Source organism: Pseudonaja textilis, chromosome Z, assembly GCF_049901715.1.
Source record: "Pseudonaja textilis isolate UNSWEBS1 chromosome Z, rPseTex1.2, whole genome shotgun sequence".
NCBI classification, from domain to species: Eukaryota; Metazoa; Chordata; class Lepidosauria; order Squamata; family Elapidae; genus Pseudonaja; species Pseudonaja textilis.
The window spans coordinates 59,429,042-59,452,084 of NC_142008.1; the positions used below are offsets into that span (position 1 = coordinate 59,429,042).

Sequence of the window (23,043 nt, forward strand, 5' to 3'; positions counted from 1 at the left end):
CCTATATACCTACAGAACAAATGGTCATCCAGAAAATATGTGAGTGTGCAGAAATGGATAAATTAACTATAGCACTTAAAAATAAAGAGTCTTCAACATTTTATGATAATTGGAACTCGTGGTATAATTGGTTACTTCAGAGATAAACTGCTTAATGAACAATGGGTAATTTAAGCATAGATATTGATTGACAAGATGTGTGTATTTAAATTAAGGTAGGAGAATTGGATCTTGCAGACTGTCAAAAAGGATATCTGTCTGTTTTTAAATGTATTTTCTTTTCCCTTCCGTTTCTTTGTTTCTTTCTTTCTTTTATATCTCTTTTTCCCTTCTTTTTTCAGTTCGTAAGACCGAGCGTTTTTTTTCTTTTTTCTTTTTCTCTCCCTTTTGTATATGTAATGTTGATATGTTTTTAATTGTAAATTCAATACAATTTATTTATTAAAAAAAAAAAAGAACTTACGCCGAAAAGTGCTTCCAGGAATTTGCAGACCTGGTTAAATTCTGGATTAAATTAATGAGCCGAATCAGTCTGGGGACATTTAAAACAGTAGCAGACAAACAACGAGGTCTGTAAATACTAGAATCTTCTAAGGTTTACCATATCGACAAAGTCAACCTCAAAAGCTACGGTTGTGGCCAGCCCGTGGCTGGTGGAGCTGGCAGCAGAATCAGGCAGTAGTGAGGCGGTTGGGGAGGAATTCGGGCCAGTCCTGGAGGCTGAGGAAGGCTTGGATGAGGGCTCTGCATCCGAGGCAGAGGTGGGGCCAGGACAGGCTGGCCGTCATCAGCTGCCTTCAGGCTCGGACAGCCGTGAGGCGGGGGAGCTTCTGGAACCGGATCTCAACCTGCGTATGCCCAGAGCTGCCAAAAGGAAGGCACAGTTAAGAACTCAGGGTTAACGTGAGAGTAAAGCCACTAATGGACAATGACTGGCCCCTCCCATCAGGATTAGAAAAGGAGCAAAAGGGGAGGGAGCTATTGAAAGAAACAACTCGCTCTTTCGTCCGTCCGACTGTTTGTTCCAGCCTTGTCAGGATTTGTCTGTATAACCCAGTCCTTCCCTGTCAGCACTGAGGGTGGAATTTGACCGGGCAGCGTTCCAGGATTGATGAAAGGTCCGAGCTCATTAGTCTACCTTCTCAAGACGGTTGGCCAAGCCGCGGCCTAAGTGTGAATGAAATAAATTCATATTCATGTAATAAAAGAGTTTTTTTCCCCAGGACTCATAAGTGACATTTTGGGGAGGCCTAGGACAGAACAGAAGGTGGAGGAATGGAGTCGAAGAAAAGGCCACCACCAGAGGGCGCAGTGGTTGGGCTGTGGTGCTGCCCTCTGCTGACTGGATGAGGCTCATGCAAAAGCCTTGGCATAATTACGACCAACATTGCCGAACCCAACAGAGAGGATTTTTATCAATCACGTGGGGATCTCACTGGACTGAACCAAACAGAATCAACAATGAATCCGAGATTGAAAAGGGTAAGCTGTCCACGCAGGAAGTCCTAGCCTGGTTTGAAAAGCCAATACATGGAGAGGGTGATTATGTGGAAGAGAAATACCTTGAAGATACAACTTGCCTCTCTCCTCCCAAATGCCACTCCAGCGGGGGAAGAAAGCCTTTCCAAGGGACAGCCGATTTCTTGGCATTTTCTTTCGGGTCAAATTATTTTAATCTTCCAGGCAAGCTTCCAAAAATGGGACAAAACTTCTCCCTCGACTCGAGGGCCATCCTGAACTGGATCAAAGTGGAATATGAGAAGGCCAGAATCTTGATGGCTGAAAACGGGGGTTCAGCAGCAAAGATGTGAAAACAGAAGATACTACGTCTATTGCCGTAATGAAGACCTTGGTTAATATGGCTTTGCAAGCTGTTAAATACGATCGGATCAATGTCTTTGGTTATACGTATTGGTCCCTTGGGGGAATCGGAATGGCAACAGGCCTTCAACAACCGGCGAGGTTTGTTTCACATAGATTTGGATAGTGAGGAGAAGGAGTGGATCCCCAAATCACCGGCATTTTATTCTAAGCAAATCATGCAGGAGAATGGATTTCCCGCAGGAGACTCAACAAGAATTCTGAAAAACTCACTGGGATTTCTTCTGGCGCCACAGAATCAGTGATCAAGGCAGAATCCATCGCTTCCCCTCCTCAGTTCTCCGACCTCAACCTCTATCTCTGGAACGTCTCTGTAGAGGGAAAATTCTACCAGGGGGAGGGAGTGAGGTTGAAAAACTGGCCGGTTCAGTGTATGGACTTCATCAGTATCAAAACAAACCTGCTATCAACAGCTACCAAAAATGAAGGTCACTCATTATAGGTTCACCTTCGATCGGTCGCTGCTCCCCCCCAGGGGCGACACCTCGTCCCTGGACCACCATGTCCAATGGCATTACCGGTTTCTGATTAGTGAGATCCTCAAACTCCACATGAAGCCCGTGTTCACCTGGCACTATCCGACCCAACTGCCATTATTAAGCCTGCCGGACCCTGAACTGCAACACGGCAGATGGTTGAATCAATCCACCGTCCCGGCCTTTAGAACTTATGCGGAAAAGTCTTCCAGGAATTTGGAGACCTGATTAAATTCTGGATCACCCGTAATGAGCCGCATCGGTTCAGCGACATTCACAACAGCAGCAGCAGCAGCGACACTTATCAAGCAGCTCACCATTTGTTGAGCACTAATGTCGTGGTTTGGCAGGGATATGATAAGCAATATCGGTGTTGAGTCCCAGTTGGGATCACACGTGACACATCGGCAATGTACCGTTTTCAACTGCTCGGATCGTGAGAGGTTTGCCAGATGCTTTGAACTGTGAAGAGGCGATTCCATCTGTGCGTCAGCTAGGTGGACTTGTCCAGTCACTTTGGACCGTGTGCGGTGGCGCCCTGATGACGTTAGAGGAGTGACACCTGGAGTATCCGCAATGAATTGTATACACAGCCGACGACGAGGATAGCCGGATAACCGAGAGGAGGACTACCTGACAGATGACAGCACAAGCACAAAACATTGGTGCAGGGTTGGTGGAAAGTATCACGGGTCACGGTGTGAATTGCCTGGTGGTGGAGTGGTACTAAGGGATAATGAAGTGGGATAAGTATACGGGATGCTGGCTTGTCAGGGGTAGCTCCGGATATTGCGATGGGGTTAATTCCACATATTGGTGAATGGTCAGAGTTGCATTTAAACAGACTTGTCATTGCTTCTTGTTGTCCCTGACTGCGAAAGAATAAGGACCATTTTGCTAGCCTGTAAGGACTTGCTTGGTGTTTGTTACCTCGTTGGAACAGCTGACCCAAAAGTAGCTGAGAATTTCCAGCAGGGTCAGGGGTCTCGCATTCCTTGCTCTGGAATTGGGCAGAATCCACTAACCCGCATTTCACTAGCCATCTTGTAAGCGGCCAGTCGGTTCCTCCAGTTTGAAATGACCTGGATTTCAGATCCTCTGCTGAAGACGGGTGACCATCCACTGCCCATGAGAGTATATCTGAGTTAGGAAAAACTGCAAAGGCCTTTCCGCTTCATTTTTGCCTTTTTTCACGGAGGAGGAGATGAAACAGGTCAGAGGGGCTGCTTATTTCATCGCCGTGAATCATTTCACCACTCGATTTGTGGCCCACCAGTCGAAGAACGGGAGTCGGTACGAATTGGATCAGAACATACAACTCGTGCATGATTTCACCTACTAGTTTCCCCCGTTTGCTCCGCGGTGGTGCCTTGGGGGTTATGCAAAGGCCTGAACTGGATCGATTGGCATTAGGGTGATACGGATATTTATCTCACCGTTAGTGGGATCGAGGATCAATCTAGTGACAAACGATGAGCTCCGTAAATACTACATTGAAAAGGACTTGCAGGAATCTTTTAAAGTGGATTGAATCAATCCACCATCTGGGCATTTAATTCCTGGCCAGACCCCTGTGAAGGAACAATTGCCTCTGGCCCCACGTCATCACTGGCACCTCTGAGCTGGGCAGTGGTTTGGCTTTCCCAGCTGGCCACAACCCCCAATCCCTGCCTGCCCTGCCCTTCCTTCCATGGCTGGTGGCAGAGAAGTGAGCCAGGCTGAGCCATCTCCACTCAGCCCCCTGCCCTGGCCTCCATCTCATCCCCGCCTGGACTCTCCATAGCTGCTGGACCTCACCTGCTGTGGCTGCCAGAAGTTGGGTGGCCAGGAGCTGTGAGGTTGTGTCATCATATCTCTCCTCCATCAGCTGGCCCTCACCTGGCCTCCTGGTCAGGTTGTGGGAGAGCTGGGCTCAAAAGACAGCTGAGCCTCACCGTGTCACCCCAAGGTGGCCCTTTGGCAAGCGCAGCAGGTCCGGAGCTTCTGGTCTCTCTCCCTCGCCCTCAGCCTTACCTTCTCAGGCCAGGTGAGGAGTGGCTGGGAAGGGAAGGGTGAGGGGCACCCACATTCAGGTTGCTGCCCACAAAGAGGCTGCCTCAGTTGCCGCACAGTGCCAGCAGCAGCTCATGGATCTTGCCCTACAGAGACCAAGCCTGAACCTCTCTTTGCAGGAGCCTCAACTATGCCTCCAGCCTCCTTTCTCCTGGGAAGCTCATTGTCTGCCGAGGAGACCAGCCAAGGCCTTGCTCATCACGCACTGAGGTGCCTGATGATGGATGAGGTCCTTCAGGCACTTAACTTGGCTGCCTGTTTAGAAGCTCCAGCCCCTCCCTCTGAGTGCCTTGTCAGAGCTGCCTTGGGATTTTGCCTGCATGGACATTGCTTGCTTGGAGGGGACAGGAAGGGGTGGTTAGAGGAGTGCCAAGAGGACAAAATGGCCTCAGAAGATGCCCACTGAGGTGAGGAGTGCCTGGAATGGGGAGGGCAAGGCACAGGGTGATTCAGACAGTTCGCTGAACTGCACAAAAAGTTAACAAACGGTTTGTCTGAACAGATGCAAACCTGCTGAATCCCACCTCTGGTTATGTGTCTCTCTTTCCATTTTCTGTGCTTGTCCTTTTAATCTTTCACTTTGTCAGAGAGATCTTTGTGCAGCCATGATGGTTTCTTCTTGAATATTTTATTTTTATTTTTTACTGGTATTGCACTGGACTGGGCTTTTATGATTGCATTTTTCAGAGTTCCCCATGTTTCTTGAATTGTTTCCCCTTTGGATTTTCATCCATGGAATGTTTTCTAGGCTCTCTCTGAGTTTGTTAAAATCAGCTCTTTTAAAGTTTAAAGTTTAAGGTTTAAAGTTTATTTTCTATTGTTTGTGTTTGCATTATATTGAATTTCAATATGATATGATCACTCTCACCCAAGGTTCCAGCAACTTCAACTCCCTCTATCCCTTTTTCTCTATTAGTAAGAATTCCCTAAAAACATGGTTTAATCAATGGGCCTGGAGACCACGAATGGAGACAGAGCTAACCAAGTGACTGATTTGATTGGGTTACTACTGCCATGGGGATTGGGAATGGATAGTATTTTTAGTGGCTTTTTATTATATAGTGAATTTTTAAATGGTGTAAACCACTCAGGGTTACTGTGAGTTGGGGAGGTATATAAATTAGAGCACTTTCTCATAAAATAAGAAAGTTGCATAGAAGAAATTCAGCTTTAATTCCTGTCATTTTACCTGGCTGAAAATAATAGTAAATAACTCACTTCAGAGGGTCAGAGAAAGAAGAATTAATGGTTTGACTCAGTACAAAGTAGTTTCACATATGCTAATTCATACTGATTAGGTAATACAAAATTTTCAAGATTTTCTATAACAAAAAGAAAGAGGAAGGTTGGTGCTTAAAAGAAAACAAATCCAGGGTTTGGATACTAAAGGATTAAAAAAAAAAACTGCAAAGGAAGTAGGATTTTCCCTATGTTATAGTATATCTACCTACATCACAAATGTTACAGTTTTTCAATGTATGATCTACTAGAAATTTTTCACAAACCTATGGAATTATGGTTTTACAGTGACCTGTAGCTCTTGGAGAACTGCATACCATTCATTACATCAGCACATTTAACTTGTGGATCTTGATAAGATGGATCTTGATTTGAACACTGGGCCCAATCTAACAAAATGAAATTCAATGTAGAGAAAAGTAGTCTTATACTTAGGCAAGAAAAACCAAAAGTACACATATAGACTGGGTGGAACCAGGCTTAATAGCAATAAATGTGAGAGGGATCTTGGAGTCTTAGTGGCTAACCAATTAAATATGAACCAACAATGTGAGGCAGCAGCCAAAAAAGCCAATACAATCCTAAGTTAACAGAGGGATGCAATCAAGATCAAGTGCGGTACTAGTACCACTCTATAAAGCCTTAGTAAGACCACACCTAGAGTACTGCATCCAGTTTTGGTCACCACACTATAAAAAGATGTTGAGACTCTAGAAAAAGTGCAGAGAAGAGCAACCAGGATGATTAGGGGACTGGAGACTAAAACATATGAAGAACCGTTACAGGAACTGGGCTTGGCTAGTCTAGTGAAAAGAAGAATCATGGAAATGTTTTAGCCACTTCTCAGGTGGAGGAGCCACCTCCATAACTTCCACAGTTCCCACTGCTGCTGCCGCTGTTATTGGAGACAGCACTGGCAAGAGAGGGACAGCTGCAGCTCGGCCTGGGCGCTTGGAATGCAGGAACAGGCTGTGCACTGGGACTTTTGCAAACTTGCAGAGCCCGAGGCTGGAGCACCAAGGGTAGCAGCTGCAGAGATGCTCGCTCAGCTCTTCTCACACCCACCCAGCCACTCGGGACTAAACCAAAATGCAGTGCGCAGCACTCCCAGGTACCTCAAAATCTTTTTTTTCCCCTGTTGTTACAGAGACGGGGGAAAAGAGGGAGTGACTCAGATGCTGTTGTTGGAGACAGCGCTGGTGCACGGGGGTGGGGAGAAATTAATTCACCCCTGAAAAGATGTCCTAGCTGTTTTTTCAGGGCTCAAAAAAAATAAAATAAGGCCCAGCCTTATTTTGTGAGAAACACGTTATATTGTGATTAATGCCAGAGTAAGTTTTAGAAGTCGTTTAAGCCAACCATCTCTGATGGACAGGTATAAATCATATCATAATAGATCAATATAATCTTTTTCATTTTTTTTTTTTTTTTACTTAGGGAGGCTCAAGATTTTGTAGAAAAATTTGAAGGTGCTTTGGGAAAGGGAAAAGGAAAAAAGTTATATGCGTATAAGATGTTGTTGACGAAGGTAAGTGATCTGCATTATTTATAAGATGTTTATACTATTGAAATTTAGAAGTCTGTACAACATATTAAAAGTGAAAATACTGACATGAAGTTCAAAACCTGAAACTCAATGTTTGGCAGGCAGTAAGTCTGAAAACTAACTTGTATAGACACATCTCTCCCATTGCATTCTCTCATTCATTCTAAACACTTTAAAATCTACTCTCCTCCCTACTTGTTAACAAAAGAAATGGCAGTTGTGGGCAGAGTACAAAGAGTAGTAAGACTAAATAAAACAAAGAACACGGCATAACTACAAGTTGTCCTTTCCATTTCCCCCCTAACTATGTTGTTAATAAATCTTTTTTTAGCAGGAGTATGTTCTGTAAGAAAACAACCTTAGGAATATTTAGAATCAGTTTTCACCAGCTTATGCCAATATGATACGTCCAATAAACCAATTCTTTGAGGAACCTACTTGCCTCAGAGCTCTGTTTGTTTGTTTATTTATTTTGTTTGTTTTAACAATTTATTTATATATTTTCCTTAACATATATTAATACTTTATGAACAGCATATTGTCTGGGTGCATTTGCTTAACATAATAGTATATAATAGTATATTAAACATAAACCATATATAATATTTTCCAATTTCTAATTTCTACTTCTATTATTCAACCATTGATAGAATTTGTTAGGAATAACAAGGTTACCTAACATAGTTTGGGTAAAATAATATATATAAACTATGATAGTAAGTTTAAGTGTGTGTCACTTTAAACTGCAAAGCATGTGTTTTTGGGTGCGGTGTAAAACCTCCATAAGAGGGAGCAAGAGAACCTGCTGAATTGCTGACGATTGCTGGATATACTGGATTGATGGTTTGCTAACTGCATGTTCCCTACTGCTGAGTTGCTGAACGTCGAAGGAAGAAAGGAGGTTTGACTTCTTCATATCTCTACTGCGAGGAGATATATTACTGGACTGATATTTATAAGTTTACTCACCTCTTTTTCGACACTGGACTTTGCAACTGAACAATCCCCAGACGGACTGAACTAGTGAATGATATATGGACTGTTTTTGACTATGCTATAACTCTTATTGGAATAAACTATTTAACTAGCACAGTGTATCTGTTTTACTGAGTGTAAGCTACAAAAAATGTTTATCTCACATATTTTGCCTGCATGCCTGACTGCCGTGCAGATTCTGCTAGGATGTATCCCTAACAGAATTAATCCCATGTTTGAAAATATTCTGTGTCTTCTTTATCTATTATCTTCAATGTCAACCTATCCATTTTTGCACAATCTAGTATTTTTTTAATTACATCTTCTTCTTTGGGTGGTTCCTCATTTTTCCAATGCTGAGCATAGACAATTCTTGCTGCTGTCAAGACATGTAATATGAAGTATATATTCCCTTTATTATATTTTTCTGGTACTATGTCTAACAAAAATCGTTCTGGCTTATAATCTATGTATTGCTTTAACATTTTTTTTCTAACCATGTATGTATTTTCATCCATTATTTTTGTTATCTTTGCACATGTCCACTACATATGATAATATGTGCCCGGTATCTGGTTACATTTCCAACATTTGGCAGACATGTTTTTAAACATCTGCCACTCCTGCTGGTGGCAATGCCACCTATGAAACATTTTATATAAATTTTCTTACATGCAGTTGGCATTGTCAATTTATAGTTTCTATCCCAAAGTTTTTGCCATTTATCTAATTCTATAGTGTATCCAAAGTTTTTTTGCTCATACTATCATTGTTTCTTTCACCTGTTCATCTTCCATTTTAGGCTTAATAAAAAGCTATATATTTTCTATATTAACTATTCATCTGTCACTAATAGTAGTTGGTCAAATGCTGTTTGTTCCTTATAAAAACCATATATCTTACTGTCTTTCTCATATCTTGATTGTATTAGCATCTGTGGCCACCAAGCTAGGTCTACACCTGGGTTTTGCAGTTCTTGTTTAGTTTTAAGTTCCTCTTCTGCATTCAAAATGTCTTTATATATTACAATTTTTTCCAGATTTATTATGTTTGGATGGATAAATGCTTCTATTGTTGATAGGCAAACTGGTATTTTCATATAGACTTTTGCTTTAACTTTTTCTCATACTACAAGTAAGGCATTCCTTACATAGTGTCTTTGAAAATATTTTATTCTTGTCATACCATTGACAATTGCAAGTTTTCCATTTGTCCAGGTCTAATTTAATTTGTTGTATTAACCTTGTATAGTTACCTTCTTTAATTGTTACATATCTTGCTATTAAGTATATTCCCGAGTACTTTACTTTCTTTACTACCTGAAGTTCTATTTTTCTTGCCTACTCACTTTTCTGTTTCTTTCGGGCCAGCAAACCCTCTCTTGGGTGGTGTACGGACTGGGGCCCATTCTCAATCAACCCCAAGCCCTGCAACTAGAAAGAAAATCTCCCTCCCTTGGGGTGAAATTTCACAGGAATCTTTTACAATTGGGAATCTTTGTGGCACATGTATGCACTTACATGCAGGAGTATGGGCACAATTTCCAAGGATCCTGAATGAGAATTTTTTTACCCTAGCCCTGGAAGAAGCCACTGACAGATGGATGGTAACCCTACATAATGCCAATGCACCAGAACTGCGGAACTTCAACCATTTCATGATGGCCCTGCAACATCAATTCAATGACCCCCTTGCAGATCACAAAGCACTCAACCACATTAAAATCATGAAGCAGGGATGGCAGCCAGTGGCACAATATACTGAAGAATTCTGAAACCTCGAGTGTCATGTGAACTGGCCAAAGGATATTCTGGTAAGCTGTTTCAAGGATGGATTGAGTGATGATCTCTACAATGCCTGCATGACCTGAGGGGCACTGAACCACCTACATGAGTGGTATCACACCACCAAAGAAGCTGAGATTGATATGGCCAGAAACCAGTAGCGAGCAGGACAAGCATGGAAGAAATCCCCACCCCAATAGAAGCGAGAGCCCTTCAAACTGCAAACCACTTTTTCTCTGAATCTCTCAGCCTGCTTTAAGTGTGGAAAGGAGGGACACTGAGCTGCAGAATGTCATTTAATCAGCCCAACCCTGGTAGGAAAATTGAGAATTAATGTAAGAAAGCTGAAACCCCCCATTGCATTTTCCCAACTAGATGGGTCAATAGCCGGGGGGAGCCAGCTTTTTTTGCCACCGAGCCTCTACAAATAGGCATTGAGAGCTATGAAGAAATGCTTACATTCATAGTGGCACCTGGCATGGAATGGTCATTAGTCTTGCACCTCACATGGCTGAAACAAATGGAACGCCAAAATTAATTGGAAGCAAGGCACCATAAAATTTCAAGCACATGATTTTTGCTGAAAATCCACATAAAGAAACTGGGTGGGGGGGCAGAGCACCAAGAAACAGCCATGCCTGGTTACATCATGCTGGTCGAGGGCACACCCAAAGAATACAGGGACTTGGCTGAGGTTTTTAGTAGAAAAAGTATCTGACAAGCTCCCTGCCCCCACTGCTCCACTGACTGGGTGATAAAAATCTTACCCAGCACCAAACTCCCTAAACCCAAGATGTATAGCATGTCCCTGAGGGAGTTGGAAGAACTGAGGGCAGTCATTGAAAAAAACCTAGCAAGGGGTTTCATTGATCCAGCCTGACCAAAAGTCGCAGCCCCAGTGTTATTTAGGGAGAGAAAAAGATGGCTCAAAACCTCTCTGCATGGATTTTAGGAACTTAAATACAATCAGTGTGCAGAACATGTACCCTCTCCCCCTTATGGAAGATGCTAGTACACTTCACTAAAGGGAAAACAATTTTAAAATTGGATGGAGGCTTACTACCAAATCAGAATTAAGGAGAAGGACAAGTGGAAAATGGCATTTAACACCCCACCTTGGGTGTTACTAATTCAAAGTACTCCCATTTGGACTACAAGGGGCCACACAGTGTTTATGCAATTAATAAATGAAATGCTACATGAGCATTTGTATAAGGGAGTCCTGGTTTATCTTAACAACATTTTAATATATACCGAGACCAAAGCAGAACATGTAGAACTAGTCTGGCCTGTTTTAAACAAACTCTCCTTGGCCAAACTTTATGCTAAACTCTAAATGTGAATTCCACCAAGAAAAAAATGATTATTTAGGGTACCATATTTAACACCAAGGCATGGAAATAGACCCTCAAAAAGTGTAAATTGTACTTGATTGGAAAACACCCTGCACCCATAAGCAGTGGGCACTTTTACCAAGAGGCATTTCCTAGGGGGGAGTAAAATCCCTTTCGAAGTCTATCACAAAAATCTAGAAGCCCTCAAGACCCCAAGGAAACTCTCCCCAAAAGAAGTACAATGGGCTCAGTACTTTAAACAATTTGATTTTACTGTCAAATATCTCCCTAGGGAAAATATTTTCTGGCAGATGCACTATCCAGAAAACTGCAATACAATAGTGTGAAGCCAAACATAATCAAGCCAATAGTACAAAACAATCAACTGGCTGCTAAAGTAATTACTAGATCCCAGGAAACCAGGAAATGTTGATGGACAATGACTCCACTCACAGTTTCAAACAATCATTAGCCACCAATAAATGGTTTTTGAGCCACAAATCCAGCTGTTTAATGAAAGATGACTTAGTTTGGGTGGGAGAGAAATTGTATGTTCCAGCTAGCCAGAGACTGCATTTAATGGCAAGGTGCCATGACTCCAAATTTGCTGGACACTTTGGATTTCTGCAAACCTTATACCTATTTAAAAGACATTTTTGATGGCCATCACTAAAAAAAGACATAGAGAGCTATGTTAGCTAGCTGTCCCATTTCTGCAGCAGCAAAAAGATATCAGGGGAAAACCCCAGGACTCTTGCAGAAGGTAGCCAAACCTTCAGCACCCTGGAGAGGAATTTCTATGGATTTTTTTTTGTAGAACTGCCAGAAGTACGGGGGAATACTGTTATTTGGGTTGTGACAGATGGGTTTTCAAAACAGACACATTTTATACATTGCCTAAAGATCCCAACTTCCAAAAGCCTAGCCAAATTATTCCCACATTCATCATCTTCATGGAGCTCCACAAAGGATCATCTCTGATTGAGGAATCCAATTCACCTCCAAATTTTTGAGTTTACTTGGCACTGCCCAGGGGTTAAGCTCATCACATCACATGTGTACTAATAGTCATTGTGAAAAAACTAACTCAGTGCTAGAACAATATCTAAGATGTTTTATTAATTACCAACATATGGCCAGTAGTCAGACTAGTACTCAAGGAAGCTAGAGAAGCATTTAAAGCCCAAGCTGACAAGAAGAGAATGGACCCAAAACCTTTTCACACAGGGGATACTTATTAGGGTACTAAATTCCTACAATCCTTGCAACCATCTAAGAAATTAGGACCAAAGTTCATTAGACCTTTCCCTATCAACTAGGATCATCAATCCAGTGACAATAGAACTGTCTCTTCCAAAAACACTTAGACAAGTCCACCCAGTGTTTCACACTAGCTTACTCAAACGAGAAGTAACCTCTCAGACCACCTGCACCTACACCACCTACTCCCAACATGATAGAGGGTGAACAACACTTTGAAATCAAGGAAATCTTTGATTCTAGAATCCATAGGTGGAAAACCCAATACTTAGTTGCTTGGAAACATTTCCCTCATCCCAAAATGAATGGGTAGCTAAACAACATTACTGTTGTTTAGCTACCCGATATTATTGAAAAAATTCCATTCCCAATATCCTAACAAACCTTTCTAAGAAAGGCAGCATGTCAGATTTCTAAAAGTGATACTGTCATTCAATTGGGAGAAGGGGTGTGTGTGTGTCTTGTATTAGATTCATTAGTATTGCCTGTGACAACTGGTTTTTTTATTTTTTATTTTTTCCATAAGTTTTTCATTTTATATTTATAATAAATCCATCTTTCATTTAAACAGTGTGTCAACTGGGTACATATATCTTGTACTAACAATTATAATTAATACTTTTCTTACCAAAATAACAATAACATTTTCTTTATAAGTCATTATCTCTTACATCTATTAACTTTATAACAATCTTAACTTATTTCTCTATGTATTCATCTACTCAATTTTAACTTGTTTTATTTTCCAACCATTGATAAAATGAATCCCATACCATGCAGTATTCAGTTTCTTCTTTTTCTTTGATTGACAGTGTTAATCTATTCATCTCTGCACATTCTAATATTTCCTCAATCACTTTTCCCTCTGCCAGAATTTTTTTTGCTTTTCCAATTCTGAGCAAATACAGTTCTGGCTGCAGTCAATACATGAATAATTAAATATACTTTTTCTTTGCTATAACATTCAGGTACCATCCCTAATAAGAATATTTCAGGTTTCAAATCTATATGTTGCTTTATCATTTTTTCCAACCATGTGTGTATTTTTGTCCAATATCTTTTAGCTTCTATGCATGTCCACCACAAATGGCAATATGTTCCAGGTGTCTGGTGGCACATCCAGCATTTAGCTGATTTGTCTTTAAACACCTTTGCCAATTTTGCTGGTGCAGAGTGCCATCTATAAAACATATATGCTGTTGATATTGTTAATTTATCATTTCTTTCCCATAGCTTCTGCCATTTATCTAATTCTATAGTATACCCAAAAACTTTCGCCCATGCTATCATTGTTTCCTTTATTCGTTCTTCTTATAGTTTGACACCTAATAAATAACAATATAATTTTTGATCAGCTTGTCTTCCATTCCTGTTAGTATTTTATCCAATTCTGTCGACTTCTTATAAATATCTTCAGCTTTGACATCTTTTTCATATCTTGATTGTATTTGCATGTATGAATACCAATGCATATCAGCTCTTTGTTCATTCAACTCTTGTTTAGTTTTGAGCTCACCCTTTTCATTCAATATATCCTTATAACTAACAATAGTTCCCATTTTACAAACATTTGGATGTATGAGTGCTTCCATGGTCGATAACAAGACTGGAATTTTCAAATAATGTTGCTCTCTGTTTTTTTCCATATTAACAATAAATCATTCCTAACATAGCGTCTTTGAAAATAACCGTGTTTCTTGCTTCTCCCATACCATAAAAAGCATGCCAGCCCAATTGCAAATCATTCCCCTTCAAAGTCAACAACCTTTGTATTTCTTAACATAATCCATTCTTTCATCCATGTTAACACTGCAGCCTGATAATATAATTCCCAATTAGGTAACCCAAACTCTACTTTGGTTCTTGCATCCTGCAACATTTTAAGGCTAATTCTTGCTTTCTTCCCTTGCCATATATATTTCAGTATTATTCTATTAATATCATCAAAATATTTTTTCTCCAATTTTATCGGAATTATTTGGAACAGATACAATAATTTCAGTAGTATATTCATCTTAATTGTTGCAATTCTTCCTGTTAATGATAGCTGCATATTACCCCATTTTTCCAAATCTGTCTTAATTTGTTGTTTCAGTTTATAGTAGTTATCTTCCTTAATTGTTCCACATCTAGCCGCTAATTGAATCCCCAAATATTTCACTTTCTTTGTAATCTGGATATCTAATCTGTTAACTCTCTTTTCTGTTTTTCTGTCATGTATTTTATCAAAGTCTTATTTTTCCCTTTGTTTATTTTCAATCCTGCTGCTTTCCCATTTTCTTCTATTTTATTTATCAATTTAGGTCCTGTTCCTAATGGTTCTTCTAGTATAAAAACCAAATCATCTGCAAATGCCTATAGTTTATATTCTTCCTTTATATTCTTCCTTCCACCCCCTTTTATTTCCTTGTCTTTCCTGATATTTCTATTTAACACTTCTAAAGTTAGTACAAATAGTAATGGTGACAAGGGGCCATTGCCTTGTTCCCTTCTTAACATTATTTTTTTTCAGTCAATTCTCCATTTACCATCACTTTTGCATATTGTTGATAATATATTGTCTTAATCATTTTAATAAATCTTTCCCCAGTATGCATTTCTTCCATTTGCATCAACATAAACTGCCAGTTCACATTGTCAAATGCCTTCTGTGTGTCACCATCTGTCTTTCTGGATGCGCTTCATAATATTCCGGGATTATTCTCCGGAATTATTCTCTTATTGTCTTTTATTTGTCTCTTGGGTAAAAACCCATTTTGGTCTGAATGTATAAATTGGTTTTAAAATCTCTTTAGTCTCTCTGCCATTATTAAAGTAAATATTTTGTAATCCGAGTTCAACAATGATATTTTTTGTTATGTTTTTTTATCTGTTGTAAGTCAGAATCATCTTTTGGTATGAGATTAATATAAGCTTCCATCCATGAATTGGGTATTTTTGCCTCCATCAATACTTCATTTAACACTTCCAGCACTGTATTACTAAGGGAAACTTGCAAAGTTTTGTACAGTTCTGCTGATAAACCATCTGGCCCTGGTGCTTTCCCATTATTTTGTCTTTTTATTGCTTCTGTTAATTCCATCATTGTAACATTGTTTTAATTTCTTCTGGTACTTTAGGTAATTCTGCTTTTTAAAGTATTCTTTAATTTCTCCTTCCCCAGCTTGACTTGTTCATATAATTCCCCATAATATTTTGGACTATTTCTTTTTTATCTTCATATCTATAGCAAAGGTTTCCTTTATCATCTATTAATTGAGGAATTGTTTCTGCTCTTTCTCTTTTTTCAGTCTATATGCTAACCACCAAGTCAAATGTCTATTTGAGTAAAATGTATATTGATTATTTTTTCAGTGTATTTCCAGCCATGTGTCTTGGATTGCTATCTCTTCCATCATCCTAAAGAAGAATTTTGGTAATGTTTTTCTGGTGGTTTTTTGTTGTTGTTGTTGTTTGTTTCTCTTTTGTGTTTTATAGACCATTTCCACATCCACTATTGCATTGAAGTCTCCTAAGATACATATACTTTCATACTCCAGTTACATTAATTTCTTGTGTAGATTATCATAAAATTCTTCTTGATCCTCATTTGATTCATATATTGCCACTAATAATGTCTGTTTGCAGTTCATCATTATTTCCACTATTTACACTCTCCCATCATCATTTTGAAAAAATTGTTTGGTTTTTATTGTATCTTTAATATATAATGCTACTCCTCTTTTGCTTTGTTGTGACAGAGAGGTGTATAGCTTTCCATTTTTAGGATAGTCCAGTACTTTATTATGTTGTTTTTTTGATGTGAAACCCTTGTAAACAAATTATATCCAATTTTAATTTTGCTAGTTTGTTAAAAATCCTTTTTCTTTTTGTTGCTGAATACAGTCCATTTATATTGATTGACATTAACTATATTTCTTCTCCCATATCTTTATTTATAATAAGGTTTTGTTGCTCTTGTTGCTCTTATCTCTCTTGATTCCTTTGGTTTTACTTCTTCTCTTGTCACTCTTTCTTCTTGTTCTCTTTCCTCTCCTCTTTGTCATCCATCCCTCTCTCCTGCAGCTTCTTCCCAATGTTTAATTTCTTCTATTTCCCTCATTTTCTCTCCACTTGTTCTCTGAAGTAATGATCATAAAATTGCTCTGCTCTCTCTATAGAATCTAACCTACATCTGTTCCTGCCATGTCACCATTATTCCCTCTGGTATCAGCCATCTGAAATTAATTCCTCTTTTAATTAATCACTTTGTCACAAATTGATATTCCCTCCTTAAATCTCTAACTCTTCTTGGAATTTGCTTCAAAACTATTACACTAGTTTCTCTTATTGCTTTATAATTGTGTCTAATCCCTTTTAATTAATTTTATTTTCTAGCTATTTATAAAACAAGTCTCATACCATGTGATATTCAGATTCTTCTTCTTCTTTAATTTCTAATGTTAATCTATTCATTTCTGCACATTCAATTTTTTTTCCAATTATTTTTCCCTCTATCGGTATCTTTATCACTTTTCTAGTTGCTGTTAATACATGTATAATTAAGTATGTTTTTTTCTTTACTATAACCTTCAGGTACCATTCCTAATAGAAATATTTCAGGTATCAAATATATATATTGTTTAATCATTTTTTCCTTTAGCTTCTATACAAGTCCACCACATATGGTAATATGTTCCTGATGTTTGGTGACACTTCCAACATTTAGTTGATTTATCTTTAAACATTTTCTTTAAAAAAAAGAAAAGATTTTATTGAATTTACAATTTAAAAACACATCGACAGTACATTTACAAAATAGAAAGAAAACGGCTAGGGGGAAAGAAAGAAAACACCCGGCCTAACACACCGGATAAGGGCCGGTTGGGGGGAAGAGAAAAGATATAGAGGGAGAGAGGGGAAGGGAAGGGGAAGGAGAATAGGGTAGAAAGTACAATTAAAAATGAACGATATCTTTTTGTGACAGTCTGTAAGGATCATTTCTCTTCGTCATATCCAATCTACTCCTCTTTTCCATTATGTTTAAGTTACTCTTTATCATTTACATAATTTGTCTCTGTGTAAGCCAATTATACCATGAGTCCCAGTTGTCATAAAATGTTGAGGACTCTTTGTTTTTTAACGCTATCGTTAGTTTATCCATTTCAGCACACTCACAAATTTTCTGAATAACCATTTGCTCTGAAGGTGTATGAGGTGATTTCCAACATTGAGCAAACGCTAATCTAGCCACACTTAGAATATGGATTATTACATATTTTGTCTTTCTGGATAAATATCTATCAGAGATCCCTAACAGGAAGAACTCTGGTTTATAGTCTATTTGTTCTTTAGTTATCTCCTCCAACCATTTTCTGATTTTTTGCCAAAATTTTTGGGTAGTTTTACAAGACCACCACGTGTGGAAAAATGTTCCTTCAGTGCTTTTGCATTTCCAACACCTTGAGCTCATGTTAGGGTTCATCTTTGCCAACCTCGAAGGTAAGTGCCATCTATATAACATTTTATACATATTTTCTTTGTACGCCGCCGATTTCATAATCTTGATGTTTCTATTCCAGATCTTTTCCCATTCTGTTAATGTAATGCTTCTTCCAATATTCCTACTCCACGTTATCATGTTCCCTTTCACTATCTCTTGCTCTAATTCTACCTCCAATAAATATTTATAAAATTTGGAGATATTCTTTTTATTTGATCCTAATAAGATTTTATCTAAATATTGTAATTTGCTATAGATTCCAAACTCTTTGATATCTTGTTTGTATCTGCTATGGATTTGTATATATAACTACTAGTCAATTTTAAATCCCTGTTCCTGTAAATCCTGTCGAGTTCTTAATTTTCCTAGAGGGTCTAATAAATCTTTATATTTAGTCGTTTTTGTTATATCCAAATTGTTGGGATGAACCATTGCCTCCATTGTTGAAAGCCAAATTGGAATTTTTAAATAATGTTTTTTACATATTTTTTTCCAATTAGTTAATAGTGAATCTCTAATAAGATGTCTATGAAAGTACGACTGTTTAGTTTTCCCCACATCCCATAGAAATGCGTGCCATCCTCTCTGAAGGTCGTGCCCTTCTAAGGCTAAGGTTCTTTTATTGAGTAAATTAACCCAGTCTTTTAACCATAATAAGTTGGCTGCCCAATAATATAATTCCCAATTTGGGAGCGCTAGCCCCCTCTACTTTTTGCATCTTGTAAAGCCGTAATATTGATTCTAGTTTTTTTTCCTTGCCAAATAAATTTAAGTGTTACCTTATTTATATCTTCAAAGAAAATTTTTGGTAATTTAATTGGGATTGTCTGGAATAAGTAAAGGAATTTTGGTAGGATGTTCATTTTGATCGTGGCAATCCTGCCCAGTAGAGAAAGCTGCAACTTATTCCAGGATTCTAGGTCTTTCTTAATTTGCTGTAATAGTTTATCATAATTATTCTCTTTGAGCGATTTACTATGTGGTGTTAACCATATGCCTAAATATTTGACCTTTTTTGTTGCCTGTATCCCTATGATTTTTTCTAATTCTTTCCTCTGATTCTCTGTTAGATTTTTAGTCATTAATTTTGTCTTATTTCTATTGATCTTTAATCCTGCTACTGAACCAAATTGTTCTAGTTCTTTTATTAGGTTATGTCCTTTTTCCATGGGTTCCTCTAGGAAGAAAACCATATCGTCTGCGAACCCCTGTAGTTTATATTCCTCTGCTTTGACCCCTTACTCCTTGGATTTCAGAGTTTTGTCTTATCCGCGTTAACAGTGATTCTAAAGCAAGTATAAATAGGAGGGGTGAGAGGGGGCAACCCTGTCTGACACCCTTTTCAATGTTTAATGGGCCTGTTTGTTCACCATTAATTAGTATATTGGCCTGTTGGGTGTTGTAAATTGTTGTGATAATGTTCTCGAATTTAGTGCCCAGACTCATGTTATAGATTTTTTGTATTAAGAAGTGCCAATGTAGATTATCAAATGCTTTCTCAGCATCTAAAAACATGAGTGCAAATTGTTTCTCTGGATGAACTTCATAATATTCTAAGATGTCGTAATGGTTCTTAGATTATTTTTGATTTGGCGGGACGGAAGGAAACCATTTTGATCTTCATGAATGTATAAATTTAAAACTTGTTTTACTCTATTCGCTATAATTGAGGTAAATAATTTATAATCAGCATTTAAAAGTGAAATTGGTCTATAATTGTTGATATATCTGGCATCTACATCCTCCTTCGGAATTAACGAGATCAACGCCCCCCTCCATGAGTCTGGCATTTTGGCTGCCAAAAGTACTTCATTAAACACTTCCAGCATCAGTGGCCCTACTAACTCTATTGTAGCTTTGTACAATTCTACTGGAATCCCATCTGGACCAGGGGATTTATTATTACTTTGGTTCTCCATTGCAGATTTCAACTCAGACCATGTAATATCCTTATTTAATAATTCTTTCTCTCCTTCCCCTATTGTTTTATCATTCGTATTCTCCAGATAAGTTCTTATTTTGTCTTCATTGATTTCTTCTTTTTTATATAATCTTTGAAAATAGTTTAATATAATATCTTTTTTCTTCTTAATCTCATGTTGTGGTATGCCTTTCTCGTCTATTAGTTGGTGTATCAGTCTCTTTTCTTTTTCCTTTTTAAGTTTATAAGATAGCCATCTTCCTGGTTTATTAGCGTGTTCAAAATAATTTTGTCTGGACCTTCTCAAACTAACTTCTATTTTATCTTGTTCAATTAAATTCAGCTTATGTTTGGCTAATATTAACTGGTTTTGTATTCCTTGGATCTTAGGGGTTTTTTGTAATTATATTTCTAAGTCTTTGATTTGTTGTTGTAATACGTTTTGTCGGGCATAAGTTCTCTTGTTTCTCATAGCATTATAGGAAATTGTTGTACCTCTTATAATTGCTTTCATAGTATCCCAAATATTCTGTTTTGAAGTTGTTTCATTAAAAGAATGAAAGATCTTTAATAATATCCACTAGGAAGGAATGATTAAAATCCAACTATAAATCCTTTATGTCACCACCTCTCACTGTACAGCCTTGCTATTTCTTCTCACTATCTTCTACAGTGCAATTTGCCACTCTATCCAAACAGCTTAGATGGGAGAGGAGGGAAGTAGAATGAAAAAATAAGCAGTTCAGTGAAAGGAGTTCTGGTTTCTATTTCTTTGTGTCTTCTTTGTTTCTTTTAGTGTCCAAGGATTCCACTATTCCCAATATAAGTTCTCAGTGCAATCCTCTATTCCAGTAGATAATTATATCTTTATTTAGTCTTCCCTCTCACACAAACAACTAAACCAGTTACAGCTGATATGGGGACTGTGATAAAGACTAAAAAGATTAACAATAATCTAATTCAAAGTGAGGAGAGCTTACTCTGGGAGAATACAACAGCATTTATGGCAAAACAATGCCTTCTCACAGCGTAAATGGTTGTCTCAATAGTTGAACAATTAATAACCATCCAACATGATGTAGAGACACTAAGAAAAGATATTGCTGTCTTTCTGCAAGCACAGCATTGGGCTACAGACCCCATCACCAATGTGCTTACAGCAGACCTGGGTAAATCCCATACTCAGGATATGGAAGAAGAAAAAGACCCAGGGAAACAGTTAAAAAACCTGTTAAAAAGTGGCAGTCCTCTCAGAAAAACAGCCCTTTTCCAGACAAGGCAACAAGGGGAAGAGGTATCAATAGAGAAATTTCATGGAAAGCCAGGAAAGCATCTCCCCTACAATCACATTGCTCATTGCAAACACAATAGATTCCTTTGAGAATCCATATGAACAGACTTAATTATGGATGCTGGATTACTAAGGGTGCTATACTAAATTCCCTAAGTCAGCTTCTTCACTGTCATCGGGGCAGATTGATCTTTGTGCTGTGGAGTGGCTTCCTGAGGTCCCAAATTGGAAGCGGATACTCCTCTCTTTCAAGCAGCCCACCATACTGCTGATGAAAGCACATTTAGCCTCCTTCCAAATCTTCCCCATCAGAGTTTTCTGTGAGGAAAAGGTTAAACCTTTAATTGTTAACATGTGAGCTCCCACGGCTGCTGTCTCTTCTGCATTCTCAACCTTGGAAAAAAGAGAGAAAGAAAGTGGGAGTCAGCCAACCTTGGTCGGTGAAGATGTACTTAACAGCACAGAAATGGGCCTCATTAATGTTTTTGGCACTCTCCCAAGAAAAGAACAAGATAAAATATTATTCAAGTTAGAAAATTTAAAGAAATCCTTGTTGGTTACAATGGACACTACTGAACCGTTCATAGATCTGGTCTCCCCAATAATTGAACCTCTTACTTCTTCCCCGGAGGGCAAGGGATTGCACAAATATGAGATGGAAAACAAAAGCTAAGATACACAGGGACCACTAGAGGCTCCAGTAGAGATGGAGATACTACCATCCTTATGTGAATATCCTATGACACCTTCAGCATCACAACAAGAGATTGGGAGAGGTCCCACAACAATACCATCATCTCAAAGTCGAATGAATCATGATCTAATAACCCCTTGCCCTATATCTAGAGAAGAAGCACAGGAATGGCAAGCCCTGCTAGCTGGTGCTAAAACCCTTTATTCTGAACAATTTTCTCAGGAGTCTACACAGGATTCAGATGGGTCCCCCCTCCTTTTAGAGAAAGCCGATTTCATGTGCAATGACACCTCAATCCATTGCAACAACCTTACAACTTCCCTTTGTATAAATCAAATTTCCTGATGAGCAGCAAAATAATTGCTGCTCCATTATAACCTGGAATATAGCAGGCTGGACTGTCCCAAAAGACCAACTCTTTTTTGATTACATATCACAATTTGACATCCTCTTCTTACAGGAAACCTGGACCCCTACAGAGATACAGTTAGATGGTTATTGGACCAACTCTATCCCGGCTGCCCCAAGTAAGGTGGGTGGGAGAGCTAAAGGGGGTATTGTGACACTAGTTAATACAGCCCTGCAATTTAAATGTGTATCACTGCCACCTTTTCAGCCATGGGTTGTGACTACCTTACTTTTATATAAACAGGTGGAGATTTTGCCTTTTAATATCCTCCACTCAATAAGAAGGATTTGACCAACAAGATTTGGGATGGCATAGAAGATTTTATCCTTGGCTGTTCCGGCAAATACCCCACAGCAGCAATAATTATTGGAGGGGACTTAAATGCTAGGGTGGGTCCAAACGATCAAGCATTATTTAATCAATTTAAGATCCATTATGATGAGAATGTACCAGAAGAACCCCTTCATTCCGGACAATTTAATGACCCTAAAGCAAATCAGGTAGGTTATGTGTAAGACAGATGATTTTACGTTTGGACCTTTGTATCCTTAATGGTTCCACAAAAGGCAACTATCTAGCAGAATTTACTTATCAGGGAGCAGTAAGAAAATCCACAGTTGATTATTGGATAATATATGACCTCCAGAAGTTCTTGCAAAAGATGGAGGCAGACTTACGACTGAAAAGCAATCACAATTC

General features: G+C 38.7%; 1 protein-coding gene and 2 pseudogenes across 1 annotated transcript in view; all 3 read left to right on the plus strand.

Annotated features, from left to right (window-relative positions):
• The window catches only part of LOC113448125 (transmembrane channel-like protein 2), a 176,477-nt gene that overhangs the window by 44,351 nt on the left and 109,083 nt on the right, over positions 1 to 23,043 (plus strand). Inside the window, exon 5 of the mRNA XM_087917160.1 lies at positions 7,086 to 7,176. Within this exon, the coding sequence (XP_087773286.1) occupies positions 7,086 to 7,176 (91 nt within the window). The remainder of the gene's footprint in view (positions 1 to 7,085; positions 7,177 to 23,043) is intronic.
• Positions 1,347 to 2,991, plus strand: LOC113452620 (beta-klotho pseudogene; annotated as a pseudogene).
• LOC148124032 (beta-klotho pseudogene) lies at positions 2,998 to 3,888 on the plus strand (annotated as a pseudogene).